The sequence below is a fragment of the Ambystoma mexicanum genome, chromosome 13 (assembly GCF_040938575.1).
Source record: "Ambystoma mexicanum isolate Mex_15411 chromosome 13, UKY_AmexF1_1, whole genome shotgun sequence".
Classification (NCBI taxonomy): Eukaryota; Metazoa; Chordata; class Amphibia; order Caudata; family Ambystomatidae; genus Ambystoma; species Ambystoma mexicanum.
Window position 1 is genome coordinate 7,091,290 of NC_090938.1, and position 22,150 is coordinate 7,113,439.

Genomic DNA, 22,150 nt, shown 5'->3' on the forward strand with positions numbered 1-22,150 from the left:
CATTCAGCAACATTCAAAATGGATTTTCACTCATTCGTATTTCCTTCCCCTGGAGCAAGTGCCAAGCGTCCCAGGAAAAGCTCTCACAGGAGATGTAACCCACACTTACAGGCTGTCGGGAACAGGGAGGGTAAATACCCACAACACTCGATTTCTAAAAGTGAACAGCAGTGCTCTGGGTGACGAGACACCCACTCCATCCATCCACACAAATCACCCACCCACCCACCCACCCACCCACCGCCTCCCCACTCCCAAAACCTCCCAAACCACAGCACCCCCTGTCAGCCTGGAGCATGTCCCCAATAGAAACTCGCAAACTCATTGGGCAAGAATAGGAAACAAATACATGTTTATTTGTACCAATTTCTACATGAGCATTGCACTTTCTGGAGGCTCGGTGGCGCCTCCTGCTGGCTCTATTTCTCATTGCACCATTTTGCCATCTTGCCGTTGATGGGAGTTTTCATGAAGCGGCCCGATTTCATGTAGATGTTAATCTTTTCCAAAGCCTGTTAACAAAAGGAAAATGCATAATGCAGAGAGAGAAGCAGAGAACCGTGACAGACACCGGGTTAACAGGAGCAACCTCTACAGGCAGCACCTCCCCAAAGCTGCCAACGCTCTAGAACACAACAGACCACCCATCAGGGGAAGCAGAAACAGGTTAACTGCCTAGCAGTCACTCGCAGGTAGAGCCAGTGCCAAGGGCTTGGCTACCCACATCGTGGGCAACAGACGGAGAGCCGAAGTCCTGTACAGCCACACACCATGACCTGCACCGGGGCAACAGAAGGAGAAACAAGGTCCTGTGCCGCCACACACCATGAGCAGCCCAGGGGCAACAGAAGGAGCCCAGGGCAGGTGCAGCCACACACCATGAGCAGCACTGGGGCAACAGAAGGAGAGCCCAGGTCCTGTGCAGCCATACACCAGGAGCAGCCCAGGGGCAACAGAAGGAGAGCCCAGGTCCTGTGCAGTCACACCATGAGCAGCACTGGGGCAACAGAAGGAGAAACAAGGTCCTGTGCAGCCACACACCAGGAGCAGCACTGGGGCAACAGAAGGAGAGCCCAGGTCCTGTGCAGCCATACACCAGGAGCAGCCCAGGGGCAACAGAAGGAGAGCCCAGGTCCTGTGCAGTCACACCATGAGCAGCACTGGAGCAACAGAAGGAGAAACAAGGTCCTGTGCCGCCACAAACCATGAGCAGCACTGGGGCAACAGAAGGAGAGCCCAGGTCCTGTGCAGCCACACACCATGAGCAGCACTGGGGCAACAGAAGGAGAGCCCAGGTCCTGTGCAGCCACACACCAGGAGCAGCACCAGTGCAACAGAAGAACCAGGCCCTGTGCAGCCACACCAAGAGCAGCACCGGGGCAACAGGAGAGCCCAGGTCTTGTGCAGCCACCCACCGCGAGCAGCACTGGGGCAACAGAAGGAGAACCCAGGTCCTGTGCAGCCACCCACCGCGAGCAGCACCGGGACAACAGAAGGAGAGCCCAGGTCCTGTGCAGCCACACCATGTGTAGAACCAGGGCAAGAGAAGTAGGCCAGGCCCTGTGCAGCCACTCAGTGAGCAGCCCCAGGGCAACAGAAGGAGCCCAGGCCCTGTGCAGGCACACACTGTGAGCAACACCAGGGCAATGTTGTTTTATTTTTTACAAATGTTGCTGCTTTAACAAGTGAAAGAATTGATCAGGGTGGGGGAGGGGTTGGTTATCACTACACGATTAATTCCTTTTGTCATTTGTTTAAGCACCTTTCACCGTAATTATGGTCCCAAACGTTGAACACCCTAGGACGGACCGGACAATTCGGGAGGTGTTATTATGCGTGTGGGCATTTCAGCCACTGAAGTTCTGCAAGAAGGCCCAGACCCCTGCTAGCCACCCATGCCATGGAGTGTGTGGGCGCAGCAGAGGTAATAGTATGGACTAAGGAAGGGTTTGTGTTTAAAGAGACATCTATGTGGGAGGCTACAGTAAGACATTTTTGTTGTAAAAGTAGCTGATGGCAGAGGTGTGATGTGCAATAGTGTGTGCAGGGTGTGTGGTGCGAGACTGTGCCTTCTGCTAAGTTGCAACGGTGCAGTGTGCAAAGGGAGAAATGGGTTAACTGTAATTTCCTGGGTTCCACCTATGCACAAGGAGACGTCCTGTGACTCGCAGGCAATCCAAGTGCTCGATGAATGCATAATACTCGCCCTCTGTGATATTGTCAAACCTAGTTCCTTCTAGACCGAGAACAAGGAGCCCATTTCATGACTGCATGCGGCAGCCTGGCCCACCATCCTGTGCTTTACCGTTACCTGCCATGCCAAACATGTGCGAGGGGTCCCAGGTGGGTGGTTGCCCTCCTACGGGAGGATCAATGTGATTTTCCCACGGTGCATTTTAGGTGCGATGCATTGCCCCCCTCCAAGCCCAAATGGGGCAGCATCTGGTCCAATGTCAGGATTCGTTCCAGAGTCTGTGAGCTTGGCATCCCCCAAGGAGGGTTGGATGGGAGAGAAAAGCTGTTGGACGGAAAGAAGAGGCTGGTAGATGAGATGGGCAGGTGTGCAGGGGCGAGTGTGCGGGGGACTGCTGGATGATGCCATGTGCGATAGGCGAGGAGCGAGTACGGGGAGTATCAGGGAAATCATGAAGTGGGGGTGGGGGGGGGGGGGGGCGGACAACCAGGCTTTGAGGACTTTCCTGAAGGCCAGGTGATCCTCTATAAGGTGGAGTGGGAGGGAGTTCCTGAAGGTCGGTGCAAGGACAGAGAAACAGGCACCTCAGAATCTAGAAACTTGAAAGGGGAGACCACCAGGTGGTGTGCGACGACTGAGCTGAGAATTCTGGTGGGATGGTAGCGAGCTTGTTTTGGAGGAACTACGGGTCTTTGAGGATCACACAGTGAGTAAAGCACATGCCTATGCAGGAGTCCCGTCGGCAGATAGGAAGCTAGTGGAGTGTCCCGATGCGGGGGTGATGTTCTCCGGGGGAGAGTGCGAGGAGGAGCCTTGCTGCAGAGTTTTGACCCTGTTGGAGCTTTCTCAGTTGGTATAAAGACGCGCCCAGGTAGAGGGAGCTAGAGTAGTCTAGGCACGCGAGGATGGTGGCCATGAATGCAGAGACTATGGGGGTAGAGTTAGGGAAAGGTTCGCTCGACGATGCAGAGGTCGAAAGTGCACGATCTGGAGACCGCATTGATGTGACGTGAAAGGGTCAGGTCTAAGCTACATGTGCATTTGATGTTTTTCACTGCAGGGAATGCAGTGGGGCGGGTCCTCATGAATTCGGCCATGGGATAGGTAGGGGAAGGAGAGCCGGCCATGGGATAGGTAGGGGAAGGAGAGCCGTTTTGCCGCAGATTGGGATCGGTTTTGGTGGGGTTGAGGAGCAGGTGATCTTTCGTCATGCAGATGTCAATGTCGGAGAGGCAGCATGCCAGGTTAGGGTGGGGTGAAAGGAACTGGGCACCTTCCTGCTCCCTTGTTTGACCAGTGCCAGATGGGTGAGAAACCCCAGAGGAACATTCTATGTGTGGATAGAAAATGCCAATTGATTCACCTCAAATTGATCCAGAAAGGTCTTGAGGTTGGGGAAGGAGTCGAGACACTTGGGTTCCAACATGCGATGCTGGTCGAGAACGTCATACACAAGGAAATCTGCAAACGTGATCTGGAAGAGAGAATACAGAGTCACAGCATTAACCACCAGACACTTTGCATTACCCAGCAGCATCCCCACAAGGAGAGACTGCACACAAGCCTTGTAGTGCCATACGAGAGCCAGGTCAAGCACTCACCAGGTAACCAAAAGGAGAAGCACAACTCTGCAGCAACCAAGAGGAAGAGCCATCACAACAGAAGCAGGGCACCTCAAACAGATGACCCCCTCATCCCATCCCCCAGCTGCCCTCGCCTCCCAGTAGCCAGAACGAAACCCGTCACAGGCTACCCAGCGGGTGAGCCACTGTGGGCTTTAACAAACCCCCAAGAAGCAATCCCAGTTCCATCCCCTCTACCCATGCCGCCGGGGCACAGACCACAGGTAGACCCCTCGCTGCTGCACCCATCAGATGCCAGAGGGATGTAGAGGCGATTTGCCTGAGGCTTTTGGTTGGCACACCTGCATTGACACAGTGCCCCTGCTTGTGGATTGTGAAATATATCCAGAACCCCTTCACACATTCCCGCCTCAGAGCCATGCTCTGGATAGCTCAGGTGGCTTTAACTGGGCAGCAGAGAGGGCACACATCCCAAGACAACCTCAGACCTAAATGGTTAACCCAGTAAAGCAGTGGTCAGCAGGGCAGCAAGGAAGAGCAAATACCTTTTCTCCAGCAAACCATTTCCTCTGCCCCAAGAATTCCGAAAACAGCTTGAGTTTGTCAGGGAGTTGCTTCAGGTATGGACCCTTGAGGGCCTCCTGCGGAGAGCAAGGGGAGCAGCGGAGTCAAGGTGTGCAAGAGACTGCATGCAGAAATTTACCAATTAGCACCAGAACAGGTGACCCCTCCCCCCCAATATTACCCAGGCCACGAGCCCTGGGCACAGGAACCTTCTCCAACCCCTACCAGGTGAACTTACAAAGTCTGGGCTGTATGCAATGGTTGCGAGCTGCATCCTGAAGTCCATGACCTGGCTCTGGAGTAAGTCCACTCTGACCATCTCCTCCTCACTTTCACCGCCTGGAAAGGAACAGACATGGACGCTTCAGAGGCCGTGGAGTGGAAACAGGAACTCAGACAAGGATTGGCAAACGCATGGGAAGCACCTTGCAGAGTTACTCCTGCAGCCTCCCCTAACGGCACAAAGCTGCCCGCACCACAGGGCACCCACTAGGCTCGAGTGACCCTTTCATGCGGGAGACAATCAATGGAATACATATACTAAACATAGTGTAGGGATATTCTGATAATAGTGTTCAAGATACAATATGGAGCTGCTTCTAGCGCTTCCCCAAGTTCAGGACAGTTCCCAAAATTGCTTGTTCCAAATATTCCACCAGGACTTGGGTTTCTTCTCCCCAAATTCAAAACACCCTTGGTTTCATTACACAATGTTCAAATGGGTTCACACCGTTCCCATAGGAGCTCTGGATTACCTTCGCCAAGCTCCAAGTACTGGTTCACAAAAACACTCACAATATTCATCTCCTTCTTGCTTCAAAAATGCTTTAACAAATGGATTTGTTGGGGCTCCCTGGTCTGGATGCAGTTGACAGACCGCACGGTGCACCCACTTCAGGTCGCCCAACCAGTTACCCTTCCCCAGGCAGACATCTTGGATTTAACATTCTTGCCCAATTTCCACTTTGTCGGCCGGCTTTCACCGATAGCCGTTTGTTCAATTTTAGCTTTGCCAGTTGGACATTTTGCTCACACTTCATTGCTCCTCCTCTACTGCTCACTAACAGCTTTCATAATGTCTTTTCCTTGCACCGACATCTCTTGTTACTTTCCAATTGTCCTTAATTGTTCAGAGACCTTTGAAAACACACATTTCTCATACGTGACGGCTGATACATAGTCTAGACAAGCCATTATTTGCATCGTATTTGTTGGTTTCTTTTTTACACTTAGACTTCTAGAACATGCCGACTGCACACGACCACTCCGATACGCACACCAGGTTTCTTACATTCTCCGAGACTCACCGGTCGCGTTGCTGTTTCCTTCAGTTTCTTCGCTCACCCAATTTCTTACTCTTGAGGTTGTGGGTCTCACCCGCTGGCCCTCAGACTCCTGGGTCGGTTTCTTCACTCAGGGGCACGAGCACTGTACGTTCATAGCAGGATCAGTATGCTCCACGGCTCCCGTCGCGACATTGCTGGCTCCCTTGCCACTCTGCTTCACCTTGCAGTCTTTCAGCGTCTGTGTTCCGTTCTCCATTGGCTCATCACAGGACAGAGTGGCCTTCCTGCTGCTCTCTCCCAGCTTACTTGTGGTCCACCATTTTTACACCCGAGCATCATCATGGGGTTTCAGGTGTGACTCCTTGGCCTGGTTTGCCAGACTCCATTTAGACCAATTACTGGGACATGCTCGACTTTCAGCTACGTATTCTTTAGGATCCCTCTTCTTCGTCCCAGTACTATAGCGGTGTTTCCTATAGGAAGTCTGCATTCCTCTTGGAGGCTTCTTTCTCTTCTCAGTACTGTGTGCCAATTCATGGGGGAAGAATAGCTTTCAGCTACGTATTCTTCAGGATCCCTCTTCTTCGTCCCAGTACTATAGTGGTGTTCTATGCATTACTCTTGGAGGCTTCTTCCTCTTCTCAGTACTGTGTGCCAATTCAGGGCGGAGAATAGGACATGAATGGTAACATCCCATAAAAGTGGAGGGCGGGTAGGTCAGTGTAAGGAAAGGGGCAGGGGATACCATGTCTAGCTCTCCAACACCCTCTACCCAATCCCGAAGGACCATCCACTCTGGTGATCCTCCCTTGCTTGTCCGCCCCAGGTTTGGGATCCAAAACCGAGGGCCCTTGCCTGGCCACCTGAGCAGAAGATCCCGGGGGAGTAGTTGAGTGCCTTCAGGGTTCTCTCAGTGTCCACCCGATGACCGCCCTCAGTCCAATTCTAAACAAATTAGAGCAAATATTTGGAAACAGGCACTTGCGCACAGAGAAACAGTATCTTCAAATCAGAGTGATCAGAGGCGGTCACTGGAAATCCCACTGCACCCATCACCAGATGGGCAATTGGACCAGCCAGTGAGCCCCTTAGATTCACAAGTTCACATACCCGCCCTACAAAGGACCCTTTCACAGATAATGTTATGTTGCATCGATATAGCGCTGAGGCGGGCCAGACCTACTCTTCACCCATAAAGCACAGAGCCCATCCAGACCCACGCTGCACCCATAAAGCGCAGAGCCCATCCAGACCCATGCTGCACCCATAAAGCACAAAGCCCATCCAGACCCACGCTGCAACCATAAAGCACAGAGCCCATCCAGACCCATGCTGCACCCATAAAGCACAAAGCCCATCCAGACCCACGCTGCAACCATAAAGCACAGAGCCCATCCAGACCCACGCTGCACCCATAAAGCGCAGAGCTCATCCAGACCTACGCTGCACCCATAAAGCACAGAGCCCATCCATACCCACGCTGCACCCATAAAGCACAAAGCCCATCCAGACCCACGCCGCACCCATAAAGCACAAAGCCCATCCAGACCCATGCTGCAACCACAAAGCGCAGTGCTCATCCAGACCTACGCTGAACCCATAAAGCAATGAGGCGTCCAGACCTACGCTGCATTCATAAAGCAATGAGGCGTCCAGACCTACGCTGCACCCATAAAGCGCTGAGGCAGTACCGACCTACGCTGCATCCATAAAGCGCTGAGGCAGTCCCGACCTACGCTGCATCCATAAAGCGCTGAGGCGGTCAGACCTAGGCTGCATCCATAAAGCGCTGAGGCAGTCCAGACCTACGCTGCATTCATAAAGCGCTGAGGCATCCAGACCTACGCTGCATCCATAAAGCGCTGAGGCAGTCCCGACCTACGCTGCATTCATAAAGCGCTGAGGCGTCCAGACCTATGCTGCATCCATAAAGCGCTAAGGCAGTCCAGACCTACGCTGCAAACAAAGCGCTGAGGTGTCCAGACCTACACTGCACCCATAAAGCGCTGAGGCGTCCAGACCTATGCTGCATTACACAATCATTGAATAGTGCATAGTGGGAGCACGCTAAAGTGGGCATTAATGTGTTGGGGCTGGCATGTTGCCTAAACTGGGGTTAGATTTGGATGAGGGGCGAGTCGCAGGTGTGACTCGGGTCACCTTTCTTGTGGCGTTTCTCACAATGGGGCGAGGTCAGGTGGAATCGCAGGTGCCTTTCATTGCAGCTCAAGAGAAACGTAACCCAGGAAATTAATAGGATCTGCAAACACGTTCACGCCTTTTAGGCAAAGCGGGGCCAGGCTGGTGATGCAAGACAGGAGCTTGGATTACTTGCAAAGGCAGCAACGATGTGCCAGCCACACAGACCTCAAAACCAGCCAGGCGGTAACCCACCCTTTTCAACAAGTGTGGGTTGTAGGAACCCAGCCAGTCTTCTGCTGGCAGGAGGAACCCCTCCAGTCTTCTGCTGGCAGGAGGAACCCCTCCAGTCTTCTGCTGGCAGGAGGAACCCCTCCAGTCTTCTGCTGGCAGGAGGAACCCGCCCAGTCTTCTGCTGGGAGGAACCCATCTGTAGGAAGCCCAGCCAGTCTCTGGCTGTAGGAACCCACCCAGTCTTCTGCTGGCTGTAGGAACCCGCCCAGTCTTCGGCTGGTAGGAATCCAGCTGTAGGAAGCCCAGCCAGTCTCTGGCTGTAGGAACCCACCCAGTCTTCGGCTGGTAGAACCCGTCCAGTCTTCGGCTGGCAGGAGGAACCCCTCCAGTCTTCGGCTGGCAGGAGGAACCCATCTGTAGGAAGCCCAGCCAGTCTCTGGCTGTAGGAACCCGCCCAGTCTTCGGCTGGTAGGAACCCGCCCAGTCGTCGGCTGGTAGGAACCCGTCCAGTCTTCGGCTGGCAGGAGGAACCCATCTGTAGGAAGCCCAGCCAGTCTCTGGCTGTAGGAACCCGCCCAGTCTTCAGCTGGTAGGAACCCGTCCAGTCTTCGGCTGGCAGGAGGAACCCATCTGTAGGAAGCCCAGCCAGTCTCTGGCTGTAGGAACCATTCTGGCAGAAGGCCGCCTGCATTTATGTTATTTACAGCACATGTGCCGACAGTGCGGTAATAACACTGTTACTCGTTGCTGGCTAAAGAGTGCAGAATAGGTCTGTCCAACTTCGCCGTAGAGGCTCATGCGTCACACCAGGGGCACAACGGAACCTACATTTGGGGGGCGGGGGGGGTAACTGGTGATGGGAGGGTCCACGTCAGAAACTGGGCAGGGCAAACTTGGAGGCCCCGCCCCCTCTGTTCTACTCCAAAAGTTATCTGGCATTGGGCGCAATCAAATGATACATTTTAAAGCGTGAGATTGACAAAGTGATTGGATTTAAAGATAACATACACATTTAGTTGCTTTGATAATGTTTATATCTGAAGGCCAGGTATCTGATCAGGCATCACTCTTTAAGCTAAACGACCGCCAGGGCGCCACGTGGAAGTACCTCATGCCACTGACCCAACTCCCACACGAGATACAAACCATACATTCCTGTTCATTATACCATTATATGTCGGTATAAACATGCTCACGCTGGCTGCACCAGAATATGCCAATATTCCCACATATGAACATACTCAGGTTTGCTTTGTGCATAATGCCCGTAATGATACTATAAGAAAACATGTTCCTCACAGTCAAAAATGTCAAGCCACAGAAGGAAATGGCTAGACTGGCTGTACCAAAACACCATTATAGCCACGCAATAACACATGTCATGCCCGTTATAGAAACCCAGTAAAAAAATATACATTTTTCAAAAAAAAAGTAATGCCACAGTAATAAATGACTAGACTGGCTGCACCAAATTGCCATTCTAGCCACATGACACATCATCCTTACTTTATTATGGCTGTCCGCTAAAATTATATGTTTTGCAAAATCCTCCTTCCCCATCAATCCCTCTCCCACCAATCACCATGCCCCCCAACTACTCCCCACCAATTACATGCCAGAATCAGCTCCTCTGCCTAGCATTACACATACGCGCACAATTATACATTCACCAACACCCATTCACCATACACTTGCTCATTTACAGGCGCACCCAGCCCCCTACATCACTCATTCACACATACATCAAGTACACACCCCTTGCACACATACATAATAAGCTAACATGCATGCAACACCCTTTAACACTGCCGTTTCAGAAAAGGCTTCCCTCGCCGCTCTGCCTAACAAAAAGCAAGTGTGCACATCAGCCCCCTCCCCTCTAATCTGAAAAAACACTTATTGTTTGGGGGTCGTGTGCGGTAAAAAGACAGCCCCAGAATGACAGATGCGAGATGCCATGCTAGGCCCCATCGTGACAGGACAAAACATTGTTTTCTGATATCAGGCCTAGTGAATGAGCGAGAATGTGCCTCCCTCCATTTTGATAGAACGTACAGGCACTCAGCAGAAGAAAGTGAGAACTGGAATATCGTTAACCATGTCAATGGATTCCTAAAGGACATGGGTACTGCAGATGGAGACTTCGAGTAAAGGCACATGTGACAGATTTAAGGCTGCAGACGTGAACTTTCAAGGAAATGCATGCATTTGAAAGACCAAGGAGAAGGACGCCTTTAAACTCAAAGTGCAAGATTGTGTCTACTGATAATAAAGACTTATTTTCCTAATTATGTAAAGAGAAAGGGCCATGGTGAAAATTTGAACACTGGTCTTTTATTAACTGTGGCCTATTTGTGTGAAGAATACCAAGAGTGGACTTATTTATCTTCAAGCATTCTGTAAAGAAAGTATTTCTTGCCAGCTGGCCTGGACGCAATACAAAGTGTAATGTCGAAGTAGGTTCCTTAAATTTTAATGCTATTTCTCAGAATTGTGCATGTAACTGAACTGGGTGTATCTGGAACCTCTCCCCCCACCAGACGTTTGGGCTGGGTTTATCAAGGAAACAGGCCGGAGCTTCAGTAAAACAAAAACAAAAATATTGCAAGAGAGATCAGAACTATGGTGATACAGATAACATGATCAACAGAAATGACCTTTAAAGTAGGTTCCCAAAGGGTGCATTAGCTTTAAGCCAAGACCCTTTGACGCTCAGGAGAAGAGAGTTGAATAAACATTGGCCCGAGCAGGTGGCCTGGTCATGTTTAAGGAGAAATGAAACTACCGCTCATATAATGCCTTGCCATATGTTTAACATTGAACACATTTTCCTAAATAAAAGAGCATTGTGCGCCCCATCGAGCTCATTTTACCCTTTCCAGACTTATCGGTTTTACATACCTTTAAGTCAACCTGAAGGTGTCGCGCTTACTGGTCCCTGGGATCTGTCATCCAGGTGGCCAGGACACGGCCAATGCTATTGGATCCAGTTCCTGGGGTGGACCAAGGCAGGAGGATCACCTGGGGGAGCGGGTCTTCAGGGAGTGGAAGTGGGACGCCGAAGGGCAAGATGCGGATCCCCCTTCCTTATGACAACGTTTCCCCATCTTACCCCATGGGGTATCTAGAAACCCAACCTCCCCACTTTCCTGACACAAACACTTTCTCATAGACCAATTTCCACAAAAAACGAGAGCTATATACCCGACATGTCTCAACACTAGTGTCAGGCAGAGTCAGGCTATTGCCGAGAATCACACACAACCGACTACCCTTCCCTTTCCCCATAGGGATAAAAGGTGGAGCACGAAACACACTCTGAGCAAGGCCAAGCGCATGAGGAAGCAGCTATTCCAGGATGGCAGCTCAAACGGAGGAGACAGAAAGTGGGAGCTAAAACGACGAGGAGGGAATTGCCCTTGCCCTTTTCAACAGAGACCTGGGGAGCCTCTGAGGAAAAACGCAAGACCGGGAATTGCAGCTGGCGAATGGTGCGAAGACTGTTGGTGGTACATGAGACCCTCCTGCACTGATAGCCAGGGCGGGGAAAAGTGGTTGCCATTGTGGTACCATCCTAGACTCCAGAGGCAGGAGAAGCCAACAAAGCTGGTGAGTTGGAAAGAGCTGATAGACTGTGTTGGGCTCAAGGTTGTGAAGAGCAAAATTGTATGAAGAAAGAAGAATGAAACACAAATGTCTATTGTAAGCAAAATAGGTTTCAGTAAGAGTGGTCCGGCACCACATGGGCGCTCAATTGAAGGACTTATACCACGCTCCTGAACAAGGAGAATGCGTTGAACGGAGCTATCGAAGTGGTAATACGAGGGTAAAGCCAAACCCTTGTACAGTTGAATGTTTTCGGTTGTTGAAACTACAAGTATCAAGAGGCCCTAGGGGAGGCCGGTGTGACGTGGTCAAACAGAGGAGGATAGCACAGATGCAAAATGCTGGCCATGGAAGCAACAGAGGTTTGAATCCTGGATCTGAGCTTAGAAACTGAACTTGAGTACAGTATTAGGCAGGTTATAAAAAAAATAATTAAAATGAAATACAAGGGTGAAACCAAAAACCCTTGTACAATTGAAAGTCCTTGGCACGTTGCAGCACTGTGGCGTTTGATCCAGGATGAGGGGAACGTTGTGTGAACCGTGATATTTTGAAGTATGTACTTGCCAGAGAATAACAGTGCCCCAGCGAGACGTGATAACCCTTTCTAAGTCTTTGTTTCAACCAGCAAGTGCCTTACGAAACTGGTGAAGGAAGGTCTGAGCCTGGATGCGGGGGACGCAACTAAACTAGATGCTGGTTTAAAAAGACATTGAGACTTTATTACAAATGGAGTGTGAATGAAAGGGGGTAGTAAACCCGAATGAGGGTCGTCAAGCAAAATGCTAAGGGAAGTGAATCCCGCATTGTGAGAAAACTAGTGTTATTTTGGCAAGTGTGAACCCGACTGAGGGATGTCTGCAGTGAGTGGTCTGAGCCCAACTAAGGGAGGCCAACGTTGAGAGAAGGATCGGATCCCGGCTGAGGGGATCTAAGGGTGAAGAGTAATCACCAAACGTGAAGATTAACAGAAGGGACTTTTGTTTATGGCACATCAGGTCCTCTGAAGCAAGAGACTTTGCATGAAAGGAACTTGGACACAGAAGGTCCTGATATTGAAAAAAGGAACTGCAACCTCATGCCGTGGAAGCCCAGGAGTGTGCTGTGCAAGAGTCCTGCCTGTTCCGTGCTAAAAATGTGGGCAAGGGAGACCCCAGTCATAACATCCCGACTTCTCATTTTGTGAACACCTTTCTTTTATGGTGTTCACTATCCCACACCATTTTGCAGCATAGCAGTAAGGATTTGCAAGAGGCATTTTAGTATAAGCCCTTTTTATTTGACTAGACTCCAATTGGACGGTATTATTTGACGGTCGTAGCTTGCTGCCTTCTTAGATTTAGGGTTTGATGAGTGTTTCTCACCTACTTTTACAGTTCAATAAACACCCTTGAACAGATCACGTGTGTCGGTCTTGCTTTGATGCCATGCCTTCCTTACAGTACATACATTTTAAAATACATCACAAGTCATTTGATTAGAAAAGAGAAACCATAACAGACATGTTTAAAAGAAACTCATAACCTCAAATTAACAATACTTTCGATTAAAATTAGAAAGTAATTAGCTGATCAATATACTTTCTTGGCAGCCATGACCTGTGAACAGAACGAGCAGTGGCAAAGACTACAGTCGGATGAAGATTCTGTCTTAGTAGCTGGATCCCTGCACAAGGGTCTCTTATCCCCGCTTCCTTGAACAATGGAATCAGACGTTTGTATCTAAAATGCATCGTCTTCACACAAAACAATAGGAAATGTGATGAGTCTTTTGCTAAACCACACCTGGGGCACAGATCATTTTTTGTTCCTTTCCAAGAACGTGCGACACCAGCTACAGGAAGATACCGTCTCAGATGCAGGTACAGGGAAAAATCCTACCCAAATCACCTTTACGCCCGAGCATAGCACACTCGATATAACTTCAGCCCATCCCCCTCCAGTGGGTCACACGCTCGCAGTCCTGCCCGTGCCTTAATTGCCAGCTTAGTGTCACTACGCATGTGTCTCCCAGGATGTGGAGGGACTTTTTAACATGGCAAAGTCACTCTATGGATTTCCCACCATCCAAGGACATAAAATGGCACAAAGCTTTGCAGGGCTCCCCCACCCTGCCAGTTTCCATAATCTTATCCAAAAAGACAATATATAGATATAAAAAAAAAAATTAAAAAAAGAGAAAAAAAGAAGGACTGGCCTGCACACCCACGGGCATGACCTCCAATTCCAATAAAACCAGAGTAGAGGGAGCCGTTATTGGGAGCAGAGTCCATTTTCTTTCAAGAATATGTGCTCATTGATGGAATGTTTCGCAATATTGGAAGTGCCTGCTTTTCTTAGATGCCCTGGGGAGATGCAGCACGGCCGTGACTGCCATGGAAGGCCTTAAGTGGCAGCAGCACGGGCCACTTGGACGACCAAACCTTCAGATTCCTTCACTCCAAGACAATCAGATTGCTTAACTTGGTCGAGCTGTACTCCATCTACCTTTAACACAAGTAGCCTAGATTCAGAAAAGCGCGGTTTTAAGACAAGAACCTTCAATTTTTCTATATTCAATTGCAAGTCCTTGCACTTAGAAGCAAAGATTTTCATAGCTTTGTCCAGACCTTGCGTCGTTGTTGCAAGAAGGACCGCATCAACCGCATAGAATAATGCGGGTTATTTGTCCTCTGCCATCTTGGCGCTATCCTGGAGCCCCTCTACCAATGCATCAATTATTTCTTGGATGTAGAAATTAAACAAAAGGGGTGATAGAGCACACAACCCTGTATTACCACCTTTGTGAGCCCAAATGCACATTTCCCCTCCCCTCCCCCAGGACATAAGGGACAGATGTGCCATTTTGGTTTGGGAATAAAATAACTTAATTATTCCAACCAACTCCAATTGAGCTTTGCGTGAGATAAAAAGGTTCCAAAGTCTTCCCCTCGATACAGAATCAATGACAGTGCGAAGATAAAAAAAGGCAGCATACAATTAAATTCCCTTTAAAAAACAGTATATTCTGTACCAGTAAATAAAGAATAAAACATTGACCTCAAGTGCCTCTGTTCTTTCTAAAACCCGCTTGAAGGTCACTAATGATTGCACTATCAACCCAGTCCTAGGATAGGCCAGAATGATTTTACAAAAAAGCTTACCAGCCCCATCCAAGAGATAAACAGGGTGGTAGTTTGCCGGGAGACTCCTACCACCCTTCTTGTACAGGGGAATTATCGTAGCTCAGCGCCAGGCATCAGGAATTATACCCTGCCTAATAATAGCATTATACACCCGACACAAAACAGGGGCCCAAACAACCATCTCATCACTAAACAAGTCACCAGGGATCAGCCAATTGGGACCATGTACAACAAACTATTTGTCATGTAGGTAACAAGTTATGATCAAAATAATGATTCTGGCATACAAGTCAGAGGAACCGGAAAATTAATGAAGTGGGAGATGGTGAAATTAATGTTGGAAGTAGGTAGCGTAGGTAGTGTCAGAGTTGCAACTATTACGGCACAGCCAGCAAGTGCGAAAAACGATAGCTCGCCCAGGAAAGGAGTGCCAAAATAAAATTAGTATTTTTCTGAGTCACTTAGAAAATATATAGATTCATGTAGTTATCTGAAAAATTAGCATAGCTGCCATGTTGTTAGATTTTCAGAACCCAAAAAGGCAAAACCCACCTGTCATTTCGGGATGATGTATTTTTCCTCCTCCTCCTTCAGCTTCCATAACCCATACCGCCCAACTTCTGGTTCTATCAGCAGCCAGTGGGCGTCTAGTGGAAGGTGAAGAGAGTGCTAGCCAATCCTTACTGTGGGTATTATGATAATGTAGGAGTGTCACCAGCCCTACAAGAGGACGATTTTGCATCAGAACAAGGCCTTTTTACTTTATTCCTGGAGGTAGCCCGCTGTTGGACTCTTGTGAGGGACAACTAGCAGAGAGGCCTCAATCCTTGCATTGGAGACAGTGACAGGTAAATCTAGAAGCTAGCTGGGCCCCCCAATCAGAGGAGCAGAGGAAATCTGGGTGCAGGAGAAAATCCTTGACTAAAGCCTTGACCAGATCTGTGCTGTCCTCAGGGGGAGCCCTGCTGTTTCCCTGGATGCCAGATAACCAAAGCATCCCATGCAAGTAGATATATTCCAAAGCCATCAAAATTACGTGGGGGCAGCATTAAACTACATCTAGCATAAGGGGATTGGGGGGGGGAGTGAGTACAGGGAAGACCCTTGGCTTATTTTATTAAATCCAATTCAAATTAATTCCACAATAGAAAAATCACCCTAGCCAGTTAAAGTGATTTGTGTTGGGAACAGCCTGCCTTAACCCTTTCCATTAAATTGTGGAGAGAGGGAGGCTGGGTACATCCTTAGCGCATTGAATTTATGTTAATTCAATATATTTCCATATAGAAAAATCACAGGACAAGTTCAACACGAGCAAAGTTCACGCCCAGTGTGTTAGAGCCGGTATAGACCAGACTTCGGTGACTGTCCTTCTGAAACCCCCGACTCCTGACCAGAAGGCAGGGATGTCATTCTCCCTTGCTACCCCTAAAAAACATTTCTGTTTTAGGTGTAAGCTCCAGGACTGTGGCTAGCACTATGTGGCTATTTGTTTCTGGAATGGCTGGCATTTTTTGTTCAGGCCTAAAAAAGTGTCGTGACCCTAAATAAGAAAAAGAAAATGGGAATAACAAATCATTTGTCCTTCTGGAATTTTATACGATAATTGCTAGACTCATTAAGGTTTACTTCAGCTACACTTCAGGGGGTCAGTCACTAATTTAGTCTGTTTTTAAACACCTCAATTCAGCCTTGCATCCCTTTGAGGTCGATAAAGGAGTACCAACACAGGTTGGGTGATATTGTATATATATTTTTTCTATATAAAGCGCTTAAGCATAAGTGCCATGGATGTCTGCTTGCATTCACATTCATTTGGTATTATGGGCCTATACACACTTATATTAACGATACATATGGCGATCCATTCTTGTATGAAACATATGTCACATTATAGTGATATTGTACTTAGGAACAATGCTTTGTGATGCCAGTTTCTATTTTTTCAATGGGTGAAAGGTTGTGTTTCATTGCTTCCCATGATGTCAATTCGGGTGGGGTCATCAGAGGTTCAGGGTCATGTGGTGTCACTTCCACTATCCCTGGCATTTTGGTGAAATGATGCCCTGCCAGAAAGGGCAGGGGTTCTGAATTGCAAAAGACGTAATCCTACAATGCTGCCGTTCAAGTGAATGTAAAGTGTGCAAAGCACCATTAACCCTGTCTGTGCCTCCCAACCCAAGATCCCCAGAGCACAGCATGTCCTTTGAAGGTGTGTTGAAATTTCCTCATTTGAATTCCTTTCTCAAACCTTGCTTTTCAAATAAGAGCGAAACGATTTTCCCATTGAGTTTCTCAAACGTTGCCCTTCTCAAAATAAAGCCAAAAAGATGTTTCCATTGTATTATGAATGCTTTCTATTGGTTAATTTGCAATTAACTCTGATGTAAGTTGTGGCTGTAAGTTTCAAAATTCTACCTATGTTTTAATGACGGAAAGTCATTTGGAGTTGTGATCGTGTGCAGTGCCACAGCATTGGTGGTTGATGTTGGTTGCTGTCAAACCATAAATAAATATATTATTACTATACACCGGCCTCGTGGCGTATTCGAGGCACATAGGGTATTTGTTGGGGTTGGTGCGAGGCCTCACTAAAGTTGAATCTGTATAAGCGCCTTGGGTGCCCGCCACCTTGCTTGGGAGGGAAAGGAACTCACCGAGGTGAGTGTGGCCACCTAATAAACTGTCCCCCTCCCCAGCTCCCTGGTACTTACACAAGTTGTGTTTGCGCGCAATGTAGCGAATGATGGCGCTGCTCTGGGTGAGTTTGACGGATCCATCGATAAAATATGGAAGCTACAGAGAAAAAGCAAAACAATCAGTTATAAAAAGAAAAACCTAACATACCACCTCCTTAAAGTGGGGGTGGGGGGTAGGGCTGATAAAGAGCACGGGCTTGGGTACAGAGGAGACCATATGCAGTCAATGGGCGTCAGTGACAGCAGATCCGGGACAGCCAAAGAGGTGATGTACAAGGGGACACAAAGAGCCACAGGGTTTGAGTGACTTCTAGGGGCCACTCACTGGCGAGCGGGGCATCCAGACAGGACCAATGCAGGCCACCCCCACCCGACCCCAGACATACAAACCCAGGAACAAGTCACCATTCACGTGTCCGTGGAACCAGACAACATGGCCAGAAGGAACAGTCAAACCTGAGTGGCGTGCCGTTCCCTTCACGGCCATCTCCCAGAAGGGATGGGGGGGGGGGACTGGCCTATAGGGAACTCTGGAGATTTCCTGGTAGGCCTCTGAACCCAGGACCTCTTTTAGGAGGTAACCTATTCACATTTGCTCATAGAAAAAGGGTTGGCCTTGCTGAAAATGTGTAATATGGGGCCACTTAGAAAATTATTTTCACTGACTCTTCATTACCAGACTACCCCTGCAGTTTCTCCACCCCACCTGCTCCCCACACACCGTGTGTGGTACTTACATTTGGAAAGTCCAGTCCCAGGGTCTCCTTCTCCTTAAGCCAGTCACTTCTGTCATAATCTGGAGCTGGAAGGAAACAAAGAAACGTTTCCTATAACCCCAATGCGTGGCCTCTCGCCCTCTCGCCCTAGCACACCTCAGCCTTACTGCCAACAGCAGAAAGCACTGCCAACAGGAGGGAGAAAGCACTGCCAACAGCAGAAAGCACTGCCAACAGGAGGGAGAAAGCACTGCCAACAGCAGAAAGCACTGCCAACAGGAGGGAGAAAGCACTGCCAACAGCAGAAAGCACTGCCAACAGGAGGGAGAAAGCACTGCTACACAACACTGGATTTGACCCCAAACCCTATATCTCACCCGAGCACATTACGCAGCTGGGCTCAGATGCCCACCTGCGCCAGTGCAACTAGAAGCATCTTGGGCCGACAGATGACATGTCCCAGTCTGCAGATTTCCCATTGCCTGCTGGGCATTTAGTTTAGCTTTTCGGTCACTAGGTTTGAACCTACAAGTCCCAGAATGCAATGGAAAAAAGCACTGGTTTATGGCGTCACATGACACAAGGCACCTCCTAGGCGCTTTAGAGTGAGGCAAGATGCATTCGAACCACTATGATGGGCCAGTGGCAGGGGGGGCGGGAAGAGGGACGCCTTCAAGTTTAACAGGGCCTTACTTCAGTATAACTAAATACAGTTTAAATAAATAGTATAAGACGCGAGCGCCAGGCTCTTTTGCGTAGTTATTAGTAATGATAGGCAGAAGGCAAGGCTTGCGTTGTAAATGAGGCAAGGCTTGCACTAGGCACAAAATCGCGAGCCCACAGAAATCACCAGCCATGTCCGAGCTCCCGGAAGGACAGTTCATCACACCCCGAACCGTCACAGGGCTATTCATTGTTCCGAAAGTGTTGCAAAGAGGTGTTCTTCTACCCAAGAAGAGTGTACCCTTCAAGGCGGCCATCGGACCGGCACTTGGTGTGCACGTTATCTCACACTGGCCAAAGCATGGACCGGCTTACTACAAATTATAGTCCATATAACTGACTAAACCCCGATACCCCCGAATTCCATGGCACCGTGTGCCCTTTGACCACTAACCCCACAGTGACTAGTTGTGAAATGGTCACTTGGTTTAGATTACACTTTGGCATAAGGAACACATTCACCCTCACTTGGCAGCACGCCTTACCTGGGCCGCAGGTGTACATCTTTTCCTCATACTTGGTGCCAGTGTACTCCAGCAGCAGACGGATGGAGTGTCCCAGCTGAAAGAGAGGGAGAAGAGTGCAAATAATGCAGTTAAGAGCAGAGCATCACTGCATGCAACAGGTGGAAGCCACCAGGCAGGGCGGTGCCCACAACCAGGACGCTCCGGGTCCATGCAACAGGTGGAAGCCATCAGGGCAAGGTGGTGCCTACACACAGGACGCTGAGGGTCCATGCAACAGGTGGAAGCCACCAGGCAGGGCGGTGCCCACACATAGGACACCGAGGGTCCATGCAACAGGTGGAAGCCACCAGGCAGGGCGGTGCCCACAACCAGGACGCTGAGGGTCCATGCAACAGGTGGAAGCCATCAGGGCAAGGGGGTGCCCACACACAGGACGCTGAGGGTCCATGCAACAGGTGGAAGCCACCAGGCAGGGCGGTGCCCACACACAGGACGCTGAGGGTCCATGCAACAGGTGGAAGCCACCAGGCAGAGTGGGCCCACACACAGGACACTGATGGTCCATGCAACAGGTGGAAGCCATCAGGGCAAGGTGGTGCCCACACATAGGACACTGAGGGTCCATGCAACAGGTGGAAGCCATCAGGGCAGGGTGGTACCCACACACAGGACACCGAGGGTCCATGCAACAGGTGGAAGCCATCAGGGCAGGGCCCACACACAGGACACTGAGGGTCCATGCAACAGGTGGAAGCCATCAGGGCAGGGCAGGGCCCACACACAGGACACTGAGGGTCCATGCAACAGGTGGAAGCCACCAGGCAGGGTGGTGCCCACACACAGGACACCGAGGGTCCATGCAACAGGTGGAAGCCATCAGGGCAGGGCCCACACACAGGACACTGAGGGTCCATGCAACAGGTGGAAGCCACCAGGCAGGGCAGGGCCCACACACAGGACACCGAGGGTCCATGCAACAGGTGGAAGCCATCAGGGCAGGGCCCACACACAGGACACTGAGGGTCCATGCAACAGGTGGAAGCCACCAGGCAGGGTGGTGCCCACACACAGGGTCCATGCAACATGTGGAAGCCATCAGGCAGGGCGGTACCCACACAGAGGGCAGGGCGGTACCCACACAGAGGGCAGGGCGGTACCCACACGCAGGTCACCGAGGGTCCGTTTGGCAGGGGAATAGACCCGATTTTCACTGGAGCCAAAGCGCACGAGTTGAGGAATGTGGGCCACACCTGCCCTCCGCCACATGCCCTCAAGTGCCTTAGTGGGGGGACACGAAATAAAAACGTAAAAACGTAATTATCACCCTCCGCCCCCAAGGTATTCGGAAATCAAAGTGGAACCCTTGCACACGTCCCCACTCAAGCTCTCTCCTCATGCATGCACACGCCTCACCAGTGCCCTCAGCCGTCACACACCTCGCATACACACGCCCCACGGCCGGCTCCCACAAAGGCACCACACGGTGCTGTGCACTCACCCCGCGGACGTCCCAGTACCCGAGGATCGCAGCCATGGTGCTGTGTCTGGTGTGATGAGTGGGAGTGGGCAGCCTGCTGCTCTGGCGGGGTGCAGGAGGGGGCGTGGGGTGCGAGAGCGAGGCCTGGGGGAGGCGAAAAAGCTGGACAGCTATTGGACCTTTCGGTGATTCGACCGCACCCAGGTTCAGGGACCCGCGTGGAACACTATTAAACTAAAAAAAAATAAAAAAAAAAACGGGGCCCAAATGGAAAAAAAATGGTGGGGGGACCCAAAGGAGCCAGGTTGGGGAGGGACTTGGGAGGGACTTGTGGGGTGGGGGGGCGGTGCCATAGGAGGCGGGGTTTATGGGGCGTGTTGTGGCTAATAAAACGACGCCATTTCTTTCATGCTTCTTTTTTCCAAACTATATATCAATTCCACTTTAAACCACTTCCCTGGCACTGGTGACGAGTTACTAAACTCTGCGGATAATACTTTTGGCCAGTGTTGCTGAGTAAATAGTCTTTAAAATGCACAATTTGCATCCCATTTTATAAAAAACTCCCCCTTGGGTACTATTCAAACGGGGTGATTTCTGTTCGCCATAAGCAACTTTTTCCTTTACTTCAACCCCACCCTGGCACAGCTCCTGCAGCTCCCCTCTGAAAGCAGTTGGGTGGCTGCATTTTGTGGCATCGTTTGCATGTTAATAGGGGTATTTATTTATTCATGCAATGTTTGTCAGATACCTGTATATTTATTTATTTTTGCAATGTATGTCGGATACAGGTATCTGACAAAATAAATACATATTCCGGGTCTGTGTATCGACAAACATTGCATAAATAAATAAAACCGGGTCGTGGCTGTGGACAGGGTTGTGGCTGAGGACTGTAACTTCCTCTGGTGACCCCTTGCATGGGTTCACCAGAGGAAGTTACAGTTTGCGGGAGATTTTCTTTTTCTTCCCCCAGTGCTAACTCTGGCCGGATCGTGAGATCCTGCTTCACATCTAGTGCTGGATCTCGGATCCGGGGAGAGCCGGCCCAATCGCCAGCGCTGAGCATATTATAACCATACTGTGGATTGTTTAAATGCTTGCACAAAACAAGTATTTTAAAATGAGGGAACTGTTTTTCATGTTTACAGAAAATAATACATATGTAAAAAAAACGTTGTTAAAGGGATGTTATGGTTCAGTTGCACTAATAAAAACCTATCAAATTCAGTGAAAAACTTTGTTAAAGGAACGTTATAGTTACTTTGCACTAATAAAAACCTGTCCATATTATGGTTAAAAGTAAAACCGAGAACTACAAATTCAAAAGGTACTATA

General features: G+C 49.7%; 1 protein-coding gene across 2 annotated transcripts; it reads right to left on the reverse strand.

Annotated features, from left to right (window-relative positions):
* Positions 1–335: 335 nt before the first annotated feature.
* Positions 336–21,080, reverse strand: LOC138520720 (glutathione S-transferase Mu 1-like). 2 transcript variants are annotated; one of them, XM_069632985.1, is made up of 8 exons: positions 20,834–21,080; positions 19,354–19,429; positions 18,167–18,231; positions 17,445–17,526; positions 4,580–4,680; positions 4,323–4,418; positions 3,558–3,668; positions 336–512 (listed from the first exon to the last, which is right to left on the reverse strand). In XM_069632985.1, the coding sequence occupies exons 1-8, from the start codon at positions 20,867–20,869 to the stop codon at positions 420–422; spliced, it is 660 nt and encodes a 219-aa protein (XP_069489086.1). In that variant the 5' UTR covers positions 20,870–21,080; the 3' UTR covers positions 336–419. The 2 variants fall into 2 exon arrangements, with proteins under 2 accessions (XP_069489086.1, XP_069489087.1); XM_069632986.1 differs by lacking the exon at positions 4,323–4,418 and having other exon boundaries at positions 20,834–21,019.
* Positions 21,081–22,150: the final 1,070 nt, after the last annotated feature.

Coding starts and splice junctions, on each gene's coding strand:
- LOC138520720 (XM_069632985.1), bottom strand. CDS start 20,869: ATGGCTGCGATCCTCGGGTACTGGGACGTCCGCGGG. Junction 17,527..18,166: donor TGGGACTGGACTTTCCAAAT/GTAAGTACCACA, acceptor TTTTCTCTGTAG/CTTCCATATTTTATCGATGG. Junction 513..3,557: donor CCTTTCTGGATCAATTTGAG/GTGAATCAATTG, acceptor TTTTGTTAACAG/GCTTTGGAAAAGATTAACAT.